The sequence below is a fragment of the Vulpes vulpes genome, chromosome X, assembly GCF_048418805.1.
Source record: "Vulpes vulpes isolate BD-2025 chromosome X, VulVul3, whole genome shotgun sequence".
NCBI classification, from domain to species: domain Eukaryota; kingdom Metazoa; phylum Chordata; class Mammalia; order Carnivora; family Canidae; genus Vulpes; species Vulpes vulpes.
The window spans coordinates 115,484,800-115,497,422 of NC_132796.1; the positions used below are offsets into that span (position 1 = coordinate 115,484,800).

Consider the following 12,623-nt stretch of genomic DNA (forward strand, 5'->3'; position numbering starts at 1 on the left):
TGTTTCAATGAAACTGTATGACTTTCCTATTGCTGTTGTTGTTTTTTTAAAGATTTATATTTATTCATAGAGGCAGAGAGAGAGAGAGAGAGAGAGAGAAAGAGAGAGAGGCAGAGGGAGAAGCAGGCTCCATGCAAGGAGCCCGACTTGGGATTCAATCCCAGGTCTTCAGGATCACACCCCGGGCAGCAGATGGCACTAAACTGCTGTGCCACCGGGGCTGCCCTCCTATTGCTGTTGTAAGAGATCACCACAAAGTTAGTGGTACAGCACAAATTCATTAATGGAACAACAGAAATGTTGGAAGTCAGAAGCCCCAGAAGAGTCTCACTGGGCTAACATCAAGCCATCAGTAGGGCTGTGATGCTTTGGGAGTCTCCAAGGAGAAATATGTTTTCATGACTTTTCTAGCACCCAGAGGGTGACCACCATCTATGGATCATAGACCCTTCCTCCATCTTCAACGCCAGCAATGGGCAGTTGAGTCTCTCACATGACCGTGTCCTTCCACATTTGGAGCATTGTATTTATATTGGGTCTACCTGGATTATCTTGAACAATCTCCCTATCTTCAGGTCAGGTAATTGGTAATTTCTATTCCATCTTCAGCATTAATTCCACTTTGATGTGTAACTTAACATATTCCAGCTGTGTGCATTAGGATGCGGACATCTCTGGAAGGCCAGTGTTCTGCTTATATCTATGGCATTGACATTTCTGAGGAGTACTGGTCCAGTTGTAGTAGAATGTCCCTCTGAGTGTGTCTGATGCTTTCTCACGAGGAGGCTGGCCTTTGGCATTATCAGGAAGGACAGCACCGACAGCAAGAGCCCTTCTCATTGCAAGTAAAGTATCTCCGATACCTCAGGATGCAGGGAACAGTATGTGCAAAGGCAAGGAGCGCACCTGCATTCTGGCAATGGGGAGAAATCCTAGTGGTTGGAGTGTTTTGGGTTTGAAAGTAACCTTACAAACCATCTTAGTTACCCTCCTTTCTACCTTCGCTAGGGAAGTCTTTTTATGGTCATATGTGAACATGGGTGTGCCCTCTGGAATCAATGGGCATGTGCTGTGTCAACTGGCTATTTGTAAAACCTTCTGTGGCCCAACCCAAACCCCAGGACACGTGAGTCCTTGACTGTAGCAGCTTATAGATACAAGCCAACAAGAAGGAAGAGCAGAGCATAAGGGCGAGGGCCATAGCTGCCTGCTGGCAGGAGAGAGTGTCCAGTCAGCCATCGTTGTTTGGAATCCTACTACGCTGACTTCCCCCAGAATACCAGGAGCTCACACCAGGGACTGGGGCTAGGGTTCTCCAGAGTCCCTATAAGCTCAGTGGCTTACCTTGTCCATGAGCCAATAAGTAGAGCATGGACGGGAGCATTCAAACTTTGCCTGTTTGGACAGCTGTGGGGGTTAGAGATGCCAAGGGGGTTTAGGGACGAGAAGCTCCAAGGATCAGGACCTTGGAGCTGGCAGTTCTTTATTCATTCTCAACATGAGTAGTAAACATGTACTGTGTGCCAGGTGCTGCTCAAAGCTCTTAGAATACAGCATTGAACAGATTCGTTGCCTCTGTAGTGCTTATAGCCTAGCATGTGTAGCGGTGTACACTGAAGTGAATCATGAAATGAAGTGAAAGGTGAAGTAGGCTGATTAGTTTTCAATGCTATGGAAACAAATCGAATCCACAGAGCTGAATACAGAGTGTTGGGGATGGGGTGGGAGGAGGGGTTGCAATTTAGGATTGGGTATTCATAGAAGGACTCATGGAAAAGGTGACATTGAGGGCGAGACCTGAGGATGTCCCAAGAGGACCACTAGCAGCGTGGCAAAAGCAAATGCCCGGGGAAGAACAACGGCATGCAGTAGCTCAGGGCCCTGCAACAGAGAGCAGGAGGCAGAGGTCTAGAGAGGCTAGTCTGGAGGGCCTGATCCTCCGAGCCTAGAGCAGCCTTGCACCAAGATCAGTGGCACGGGTACAGTGAACTGGCTTGTCAGATCCAGGATTTTATCCTAGCTTTCTGACTTGACCTAGGGGATAGGGAGCAAATGCAGATCTAAGCATCCAGGGGCCGTTCTCCCAGGATAAAGGGAAAGGCAGGCACCATTGACTTGGAATAGGCAGGGCGACTGGGCAGTGTTGTGGCATCACTGTGGTAGGCAGGGAAATGGTGGCTTTCTTGAGCAGACGGGATGCAAAACAAAGCAAACACGTTCCTGCAGATGCCCAGAGCTCTCGCCACAGAGCAGACCCTGTGCCTTCTTCTCCTGAAGACAGCTGTATTTCCTGTCACTATACGTTCACCCCAGTTGGAGGCCAGAAGCAAGTTCAACTTTCTCTGGAGATCATTACTCCTCGGTGGTACTGTGTGCTTCTTAGTGCTTTCTAACAGAAGGCATGCCACTTCTGGCTCTTCCAGTGTGTGTGGGTTTTTTTTTCAAAGATTTTATTTACATATTTATGACATACAGAGAGAGAGACAGAGGCTTAGAAACAGGCAGAGGGAGAAGCAGGCTCCCCACAGAGATCCCGATACTGAACTCAATCCCAGGACCTCAGGATCACGACATGGGCCGAAGGGAGACGCTTAACCACTGAGCCACTCAGGGGCCCCTACAGTCTTTGCTTTAAAATCTAGTGTGTCTGGGGGCACCTGGGTGGCTCAGTGGTTGAGCCTCTGCCTTTGGCTCAGGTCTTGATCCCATTGTCCAGGGATCAAGCCCCACATCAGGCTCCCTGCATGGAGCCTGCTTCTCCCTCTGCCTGTGTCTCTGCCTCTCTCTCTGTCTCTCCTTAATAAAAAAATAAAATCTTTTTAAAAAATCTAGTCTGTCTGATATAAAGATTGCCAGCCCAGCTTTCATTTTATGTCCGTTAGCATGATAAATCTTTCTCCATCCCCCCCACTTTAAATCTGGAGGTGTCTTTGGGCCTAAAATGAGTCTCTTGCAGGCAGCGTATCAATGGTCCTTACTTTTTTATTCAACCTGATACCCTATAACTTTGGATTGGGGCTTTTAAAAACGATTTTATTTATTTATTCATTAGACGCACATACAGAGAGAGAGAGAGAGGGAGGCAGAGACACAGGGAGACGGAGAAACAGGCTCCATGCAGGGAGCCCCACATGGGACTCGATCCAGGGTTTTCCAGGATCACGCTCTGGGCTGAAGGCAGGCGCTAAACCGCGGAGCCAACCGGGCTGCTCTATGTCACTAATTCTATCTTCTGCCTCAATTATCCGAGCAGTCAGAGCCTCCATTTTCTTTGAGCCTCCATTTTTTATTGCTTCTCATTGATAGCCTTTTTGAAATTTCTACTTGATTAGATTTTAGTTCTTTTATTTCTCCAGAAAGGCTTTGTCTAGTGTCTTTGATGCTTTATTCAAGCCCCGATAGTATCTTTATAAATATTATTCTGCACTTTAGTTCTACCATCTTACTTATGTCCATACTCATTAGGTGCCTGGCAGTCAGTACTGCCTTTGGTTCTCTTTAATGTGATGAGGTTTTTTCCATCTGTGCAGAGAAGAATCGATGAATGAGAGAACAAAATACTGAAATGGCAACAATGACCCCAGAGAAATATACACTACACAAATCACAAGAGACCCAGAACTGAAAAGAAAAATTAAAAAGAGAGAATATAATCAGACAGGCGAAGAGAATAGAGTAATACACTGGATCCTGTGTGTATTTTGGTCCGTTTGTTAGGAAACTAAATCCCAAAATTGTAACAAAAGGAAAACTTTTATAGGTACTAAACAAATTAAATACAAGGAAAGGGTAGAATGCAATTGTAAAAATGAAAATTAAAAGAGAAAAAAAGTAGAAATATCAACAGACAGGTGAAGAAAACAGAGCAATACACTATATTCTGAGTGTATTTCCTTCGGTTAGAAGAAACTACATCTCAAAATTGTGAAGAAGGGCAGCCCAGGTGGCTCAGCGGTTTAGCGCCACCTTCAGCCTGGGGTGTGATCCTGGAGACCCTGGATCAAGTCCCAAGTCAGGCTCCCTGCATGGAGCCTGCTTCTCCCTCTGCCTGGGTCTCTGTCTCCCTCTCTCTGTGTCTGTCATGAATAAATAAACGAAATTTAAAAAAAAAAGATGGCTTCAAAATTGTAAAGAAAAAATCTTGTATAAATATTATATATATTAAATACATTGACAGGATAGAATGTAATTGTAAAGATGAAAATTTAGAAAGACCTTAGTTTTTTTTATTTTTTATAAATTTATTTTTTATTGGTGTTCAATTTGTCAACATATAGAATAACACCCAGTGCTCATCCCGTCAAGTGCCCACCTCAGTCGCCCCCACCTCCTGCGCACCTCCCCTTCCACCACCCCTAGTTCGTTTCCCAGCGTTAGGAGTCTTTGTCTCATTCATTTGGGGAATATTAAAAATAAGTGGGAAATATCAGAAAGGGGAGACAGAACATCGAAAGAACTTAACAAAAAAGAAACAAAGAAGGAGAAAAAAGAAGAAAAAAGCGATTTTGAGGAGACAGGTGAAGAAAACAGAATCATATACCGTACACTAGGTGTATTTTGGCCTGGTGGAAGAAACTGCACCGCAAAGGTGTAAAGAAAAAAAAAACTAACACATATAAAATTAAAAACAATGGAAGGATAGCATGTAAGAATAAAAACTAAAAAATATTTCCTAAAATTTTGATAAAATAAGAAGTTGGTTGCAAAAGGACAGGGAAAAAAAATGAAATGGAAAGACCAAAGAATCAAGGGGGAAAACGCTATGAACTGTATACGTTATATTCCCCTAGCGCTGGAGTTTTGCGGTTCTGGGTGTTCGGTAAAGTTGGTCTGGGCCGCATGCTCTTGCTGACTTTCTAGGGGAGCGACCTGTTGCGCTGATTCTCAGGGGTCTTTGCCCCGAGTGGGCGAGCACCGCCCTTGCCAGGGGGCCAGGCTAAGTAATCTGCTCCGGGTTGCTCTCTGTGGATTTTGTTCCCTGAAGACCTTGCAGGCCGCTTTAGAGGCTGAGAGCGAAAGTGGTGGCCTCCTCATCCCTAGCCCCAGGGCCGAAAGCTCACAGCCCCGCTCCTTGGTGCACCCCCAGTGAAAGGCAACCCATCACTCCTGTCTCCCTGGTCCCGGACCGCACACTGTGCTCACCCAGCCTGTGACCAAGCGTTTCCATCTCAGGCACGGACCCTGCTTCGCCTTCCAAACCCTACAGATTCCTGCTGTGTGGACCTGTGCGCTGCTCCTCCCCAGGGGGAGCAAGGGGGGGCTTGCCGGTTCAGCCGCCTGCTGGGCTTCTGCTCGGAGAGCCCCTGTGCTGAGGGTGCTGGGACCCAGTGACCCTGCTGGGTTCCGGGGCTACGGCCACCACTGGCCGAGAGCCCGCTGCTGGGCTCTCTACCTGCAGCCGGCTTCCCTGCTCCCATGTCTGGGAGCTCTGCTGCACTCAGGCACCGTCAGTGTTCCTGTGACCCCGGGGGATCCTGAGACCAAGCTGTCCCACCTGGGATTCTGCACCCGCTTCACTGTCTGAGCACCGGGCAGGCAGGGCCGTCCCTCACCGGAGCGGACTTCTAAAGGTCTGGATTCTGCTCTCTCTGCTGCTCCATCACTTTCTGGTGGAGGCTGCTGGAGCTCGCCCCCTTGTTGCTCCCCCGTATCTTCCCATGTATCGCCTCCCTTTTGCCCCCCCCATCTTCCCATGTATCACCTCCATTTCGCTTTTCCACACCTCCTGTCTTGTAGAAACTGGATGCTTTTCTCTTTGTAGCGTTGCAGCTATTCTTTTTGTAGATGTCTGGTTCAGTTCCCAGGGGTTCAGAATGATTTAGTAGCTGTCTCGCTGAATTCCGGGGACCAGAGGAACTTAGGTCTCTCAACTCCTCCGCCACTTTGGACTCCCCCCCCACCCTGCCCCGCCGCCCTGTGGTCTCATTCGACCAAATGGTTGGGGAGAAGTCATCATCTTAGCGAAACTCCTTCAAACTAAAGAAAAATATGGGCATTGTTTTCAATTAAATGTCCCACGCTAGTGCTCCTGGATGCAAATGCTAGAGGAGAAATCCACCTTGAAAGAACGCTTAAGCCAAAAGCACTCATATAGCAGCAAATATCCTGAATAAGTATATGCATATTCAAAATCCTAGCGAAGGAAAGGGACGAGAGGCGGTGCCCAGTGAACAGAAATCTGCCTTAACGTTAGAAAAATCTTTCAACTGTATTTATGTACATTAAGAAAAGAATGGAACTAAAAACATCTGATCACGACTGGGTATAGAAAATTCCTTTGAAAGAAATTCAACACTAGCTAATGGGAAAAGCTTCTATCAGAATACGATGAGGAAGGGATTTCCGTTTTCATCTCTGTGCAACTAAAACCTCACTTAAAAAAAAAGTAAGTCTCGGGCAGATACTTGGTCCTGGAGAGCCTGGATCGAGTCCCACATCGGGCTCCCTGCGTGGAGCCTGCTTCTCCTTCTTCCTGTGTTGCTGCCTCTCTGTCTCTCTCTGTGTGTCTCATGGGTAAAGAAATAAAACCTTAACAAAAAAAAAAAAAGGAAGAGATGAAAGTCTTGAAAAACATACAGAATAAACAACGACCGAACAATAGATGAGGCGAAAGCCTTGGGGGACCCTGAAGACTGCTGAGCTGGATATTGAGTTTGGGTTGGGGATGCAGGGAACATCAGGGATGTGGGGAGGGAATGCAGCCTGCATCAATGCAGATGACAGGATTGATAGGCGGAGCAATTTCCAACTTCTCCTTCTGCTTCCCAGCATAAATCTGAGGCAAGACCTCAGAGTACACATGACCTTAGCCCTGGGGTGCTAAGAGGACACAGGGAAAGACAGGATGATTGAGGCATTGGACTCTAGAGTCTATGCAAATAAGCACCTGAAATCATCTTAGTGGCCAGGAATGCCCCTTAACAAAATCACTTAAGTAGAATATACAGAATCAACCTGAAATAGAGTAGGGAGTATCAGAGCAATTTACAGAGTAAGAAAAGGTATTTTTGATAAAGTATATATATGTAGTGTACACATATATAAGTACATATACAAATGCCTGTATCACGTGAACACAGACGCACATACATGTGTCAACGTCGGTGTTATGTGATATGTAGGTACGTTTGCATATGTACCAGCACATATAATCTGCACACCTTATACATACGCGTGCACAGGACACACTCGGTAGAGAGGGACGGTGTGTTTCTCCCGATGACGCAGCAAGTCAGGGGAAACCCCCTGCAGTGGGCCCCGCAATTCGGGACGCCCCTAGACACCCTTGCAGCTGCTCGGCCGCCCCCAGGAACGTAAACCTTTAGCACGATGTTCCTAAAGTCTGGCTGCTGGCCAAGGGACCCCATGGGAAGGGGCGCTTCCTCGCGGCCCCTGCCCCTGCCCCTGCCGCTGCCCCTGCCCCTGCCCCTGCCCCTGCCCCGGGGCTATGGGCGCTGCGGCTGCACAGCAGAGGCTGCAGGCAGAGGCAGCTGCACAGGCTGCAGGCAGGCCTGTGTCCTGATGAGGGCCTCCTGGGAGAGGACTGAGAGCCGAGCTGTCCCAGGACGCTGGGGGCCACCGAACCCTGCTGTGCCCCTGCCAGCAGCCCTGGGCCACCCCGGGACCTGCAGAGCCGGTGGGGTGGGGCCCGAGCCGCAGCCACCATCCCTCAGGCGCTCGGGGACGTCGGGGCCTGAGAGGCTCGGGGTCAGGGGCACAGGCTGAGGTCTGCAGAGAGCCGAGGCCCCAGCCCGCCCGAGTGCAGGGCAGGAGCCCAGGGAGGACAGGGGGCCCCCGCCTTGCCAGCCGGCGCGCTTCCCTCCTCCCACCCTAGCCTGCAGCTCATCTCAACCCAACGTGCTGTCAGCCGTGGGGACCCCTGGCAACGGGGTCAGGGCGTGATGTGACGTGGGCCGACCTCTGCGTCAGAATTGAGAGAGCGCGGAAGGCCTCGGTGCGGGGGGTCGCACTGGGGTCCCCTGGAAGGAGGCCAGGCCCGGGCCGGCGGCAGCCAGGCAGCAGGTAGCCCCGGGAGGGGCCCCGGAGGGAGGGCGGGGGGCGGCCCTGGAGGGCGGCAGGGGAGGGGCCCCGGAGGGCGGCGGGGCGCGGAGGGGGCCTGTCGGGAACCCCAAGAGACCACCGGGGGAAGGCGGGGCCTCGGCGTCCTCGGCGTGGAGCTGAGGCCTGGATGCTGGGGCCTGGGGCAGTGGCCTCGGGCCCCCGGAGGCAGGACGGGCCCGGGCCCTCCGCGGAGCGGCGTGAGGACCTGAGGGAGAACTGCGGGGGTCCCCCACCCCACCTTCAGGCGTCCACCCGCGGCCCGCCCTCCCCGAGAGATGGAGGCACCGGGCCCCCCCTCGGGGCTGGGGGGCGGCCCTGGGGAGGCAGGACACCCTCGGCCACCCGGGAAATGCGCCTCGGGGGCTGGGGGTGGGGACCGGAGCCCCCGGAGCTCAGGAGCCCGGGCTGGGGAGGGGCACAGGGCGTGCCTGTGGGGGCGGGGGCCCTGGAGCCCAGGACAGAGGGGACCTGGCAGGAGGTCGCCAGGGATGGGAGGCCTGGGAGGCCCCCTGGGCAGGCTGGGGTTGGGGACCGGAGCCCCCGGAGCTCAGGAGCCGGGGCTGGGCAGGGGCACAGGGCGTGCCTGTGGGGGCGGGGGCCCTGGAGCCCAGGACAGAGGGGACCTGGCAGGAGGTCGCCAGGGATGGGAGGCCTGGGAGGCCCCCTGGGCAGGCTGGGGTTGGGGACCGGAGCCCCCGGAGCTCAGGAGCCGGGGCTGGGCAGGGGCACAGGGCGTGCCTGTGGGGGCGGGGGCCCTGGAGCCCAGGACAGAGGGGACCTGGCAGGAGGTCGCCAGGGATGGGAGGCCTGGGAGGCCCCCTGGGCAGGCTGGGGGTGGGGACCGGAGCCCCCGGAGCTCAGGAGCCCGGGCTGGGGAGGGGCACAGGGCGTGCCTGTGGGGGCGGGGGCGGGGGCCCTGGAGCCCAGGACAGAGGGGACCTGGCAGGAGGTCGCCAGGGATAGGAGGCCTGGGAGGCCCCCTGGGCAGGCTGGGGGTGGGGACCGGAGCCCCCGGAGCTCAGGAGCCCGGGCTGGGGAGGGGCACAGGGCGTGCCTGTGGGGGCGGGGGCCCTGGAGCCCAGGACAGAGGGGACCTGGCAGGAGGTCGCCAGGGATGGGAGGCCTGGGAGGCCCCCTGGGCAGGCTGGGGACCTGCCTGCGGCCGGGCGGCCAGACTTCCCCATCTGGGTCTCCCGAGAGACTGGGGGCCCTTGGCGTCAGGAGCACGGCCTCCCTGAGGGGGCAGACGGTGGACCCCCGCCCACCCCACATTGAAGGGGTGAGTGGCCCCCAAGCCAGCCCTCAGGCCCAGGAGGGGATGGCCCCGAAATCTGGGTGCCCCTCCCTGGCAGCCCTGGGAAGAGAACCCGGGGTGTGGCCTATCCCAAGGAGACCCTCCTCCTCTCCAGATCCCTGGGCTCAGGGAGGGGAGGGCCTGGGCCTGAGGGTCTGCACTCAGGTCAGCAGAGGAGACCTTTGGCAGGCCTGCCCAGAGCCGGTCCCCTGGCTTCCTCATGGGGAGGGTCGGGGCAGCCTGGTTTTGTGGGGACACTTTGGCCTCAGGACCGCAGACAGAGGCCTGGGTCCCAGGCCCTGCCAAGGGCACTGGCAGGCCAAGGAGGGGACTGGGACTGCTGGGGACCTCCCAGAGTGCGAGCCAACCTTCCTGTGTGCACTGGGGGCCCAGGGCTGGGCTGGCAGTCTGCACCCTGAGGTGCCCCCTGCTTCCCTCCTGCAGGGGCTCCAAGAACTGGCAGCGCAGCAGGGGCCTTGGTGGCCGGCAGGAGGCCCTCAGGTCACAGAGTGAAGGAGGCATAGCAGGTCTGTGTCGCGGGACCTGCTGAGGTCCACGTGGTCTCTGAGCCTGGTGCCAGGGGCTCAACTCGCCCGGCCCAACACGCAGGGGCCTCCTGTGTAGCCGATCCTGATGCGGCCCGCTCTCTGCCCTGGCACGGGGCCTCTCTTGGCCCAACTGCACCCCGACCAGCCATCCCACCGCTGTCTTCAGCTTTAGCTCCACGCCCACACCATGCCCCTGAGGCACACGAGTCAGCTCTGGAAGCTGGAAGAAGACCCGGGAGAAGCCCAGGGCCTGGTCAGTGCCCAGCTGCCAGAGGCTGAGGATGAAGACGAAGATTCATCTTCCCCCTACCCCTACCTGTGTTCCTCTTCCTCCTCCTCCCCCTCCTCCTCTCCTTGCTCCTCCCCTTCCTTGTCCAGCTCTGGCCTGTTCTTTGTGCCCCCAGAGGAGGGGTCTGAGACTGCCTGGAGTCCTCCCCAGAGCCCTCAGAGTGCCGGGCCCTCCCCCAGTGGCAGGGCAGCTAGTGGCTGGAGCCAGGTGGAGTTTGCTGGCCCCAGTGGCCCAGAGGAGGAGATCTGGAACCCCTGGGAGGTGCCCGAATATGCGCAGCCCTATGCCCAAGGAGGAGACGCAATGCTCATGAGTGGGGCTGACCTGGTGGGCTTCCTGCTCCGCAAGTATCTCGACAAGCAGCCCACCAGCCAGGCAGAGGTGCTGGAGGTCCTCAGCCCAGATATGCAGGATGCCTGGCCCGAGATCTGGGGTCAAGCCTGTGAGTGCATGCAGCTGGTCTTTGGCGTGGAAGTGAAGGAAGTGGACCCCGTCGCACACTCCTACGTCCTGGTCACCGTCCTGGGCCTCAGCTACGATGGGATGCTGAGCGGTGAGCAGGGCCTGCCCACGACCGGACTCCTGGTGCTGCTGCTGGGGGTGATCCTCCTGGAGGGCGACCGTGCCCCCGAGCAGGAGGTGTGGGAAGCCCTGGGGGTCATAGGGGTGTTTGCCGGCAGGCAGCACGTCATCTATGGGGAGCCCAGGGAGCTCCTCACCCACGTCTGGGTGCAGGAAGGCTACGTGGAGTACCGGCAGGTGGCGGGCAGCAACCCTGCCCGCTACGAGTTCCTGTGGGGGCCCAGGGCCCACGAGGAGACCAGCAAGCTACGGGTCATGGAGTATGTGCTATGGGTTAATAGCAGGTGGCCGGTTTCCTCCCTGGCCCCGTTTGATGAGGAAGAGTGGGTCTGAGCCCCAGAGGCGGCCCGGCCCTCTCCAGCCTTTGGTGGGGTCGGCAGCTTCTCCCGCGGGATGGGCACGAAGGGAGGCATCCCTTCTGCTGCTTCTTCCCCGTGGGCGCCTCTGGGTCTACCTGTGTGTGTTTGTGTGTTTGTTTGTGTGTTTGTGTTGGAGAAGACAGACCACTGGGCTTTCTAGGGGTGCAGGGCCAGGGCGGCTTGGGGGCAGAAAGCAGGGTGAAGAGCCACTCTGGGGGCCTGTTGTCTGTCGCCACCCGGACATCGAGAGCTTGGTTAACATGAGGAGGCTCTGGCACATCGTTGCTCGGATTCGGGGGATTCATCAGCTTGGGAGGCTACGTGTGCCACTGACATTCCGCCCGCCCGGACCGCCGCAGCCGCCCCCCCCCCAGACGAACTTCTGTACATCCCCCAGTTCAACAGTTAAGAGTTTCATCCTGTCCTGAAAACCAGCTGGCCAAGTCCACCTTCGTCCCTGTGTGGGTTCCACCCGGATCCTCATCCCAGGCAGGGCATTGGGACAGAAATGGGTTGGGAAGCAGCAAGGACGGAGGGGTCAAAGGACCGGGTCGGGTCGTGCAGCCAATAAAAAGGAAAAGTCTTTTGTTCTGGCTTCCTGTGCCTCCTGGCCCGTTCATTCTGCAAGGGCCCAAGGAACCCGGACCCGTGTACTCCGTCATGGGCAGGGGCTGGTGGAAAGGACGAGAAAGGGCCCGCGGGAGGCCAGGGGAGCCCTGCTGGCAGCACCCTCAGGGCCACACAGGGCTGAGCTCTGCTCCCTGCAAGGCCCTGTGTGTGAGCAGTGAGGACACGAGGACACGAGGGCCCCGGAGCCACGCCGCCTTCGGGGAGTGTAGAGGCCGCCTGCAGAGAGGTAGCAGGGGTGCCCTGAGGCCTGCGCCAGCCCCAAGGGGCAAAAGGGTGAGGGGGGTGGTGCCCCCGGGGCCTCTGTGAGCAGGGCGACTCCTCCTGTGCAGCTGAGGAGCGAGCAGCGGGTGGGGGACAGAGGCCGGCCTCCACTCTGTCTCCACTCTTTCTGTCAGGAAGCGGGGAGCTGAGTCTTTTTGGGGGGGGACGCGCGCAGACTGCCTGGCGAGGTGTGGGTTGGGCCCAGGCCGGCCAGAGTCCCGGGAGGAACCCCGGGAGGTCGAGTGGGTGGCCTGACCTCCCAGCCTGAAGGAGCGCCCAGCCAGCCTGCTCCCCAGACCCCCAGCCCAGAGCCCATCTCCGCTGGACCCACCTGCTGGGAGCGCTGGGGACCCCTGGCACGGGGTCCGGATGACACGTAGGCCACGTCCGCCTCAGAGGTCTGAGAGAGCCGAGAGCCTCGCGTGGGGGTCGGACTGGGGTCCCTGCTGAGCGAAGGCAGGCAGGCCCTGGCTGGCGGCAGCCAGGGGAGCAGGTAGCGCCCGGAGTGGGCCTGGAGGGCGGCTGGAGGGGGCCTGTTGGGAATCCCTGGGGGGCGGGGGGGGAGGCGGGGCCGCAGCCTGGAGCTGAGGGCTGCCTGG

The 12,623-nt window shown here is 56.5% G+C and overlaps 1 protein-coding gene across 1 annotated transcript; it reads left to right on the plus strand.

The window, feature by feature from the left end:
• Positions 1–7,218: 7,218 nt before the first annotated feature.
• On the plus strand, positions 7,219–11,344 carry LOC140596133 (melanoma-associated antigen 8-like). Its single transcript, XM_072743526.1, has 3 exons — positions 7,219–7,313; positions 9,800–9,882; positions 10,176–11,344. The coding sequence occupies exons 1-3, from the start codon at positions 7,219–7,221 to the stop codon at positions 11,105–11,107; spliced, it is 1,110 nt and encodes a 369-aa protein (XP_072599627.1). The 3' UTR covers positions 11,108–11,344.
• The last annotated feature ends 1,279 nt before the right edge of the window (positions 11,345–12,623 follow it).

Bases quoted from the DNA above. Each gene is read 5' to 3' on its own strand.
- LOC140596133 (XM_072743526.1), top strand. From the start codon at position 7,219: ATGACGCAGCAAGTCAGGGGAAACCCCCTGCAGTGGGCCCCGCAATTC. The intron at 7,314-9,799 runs GTAAACCTTTAG...TCCCTCCTGCAG, and splicing joins GCTCGGCCGCCCCCAGGAAC to GGGCTCCAAGAACTGGCAGC. The intron at 9,883-10,175 runs GTCTGTGTCGCG...CCCAGCTGCCAG, and splicing joins GAGTGAAGGAGGCATAGCAG to AGGCTGAGGATGAAGACGAA.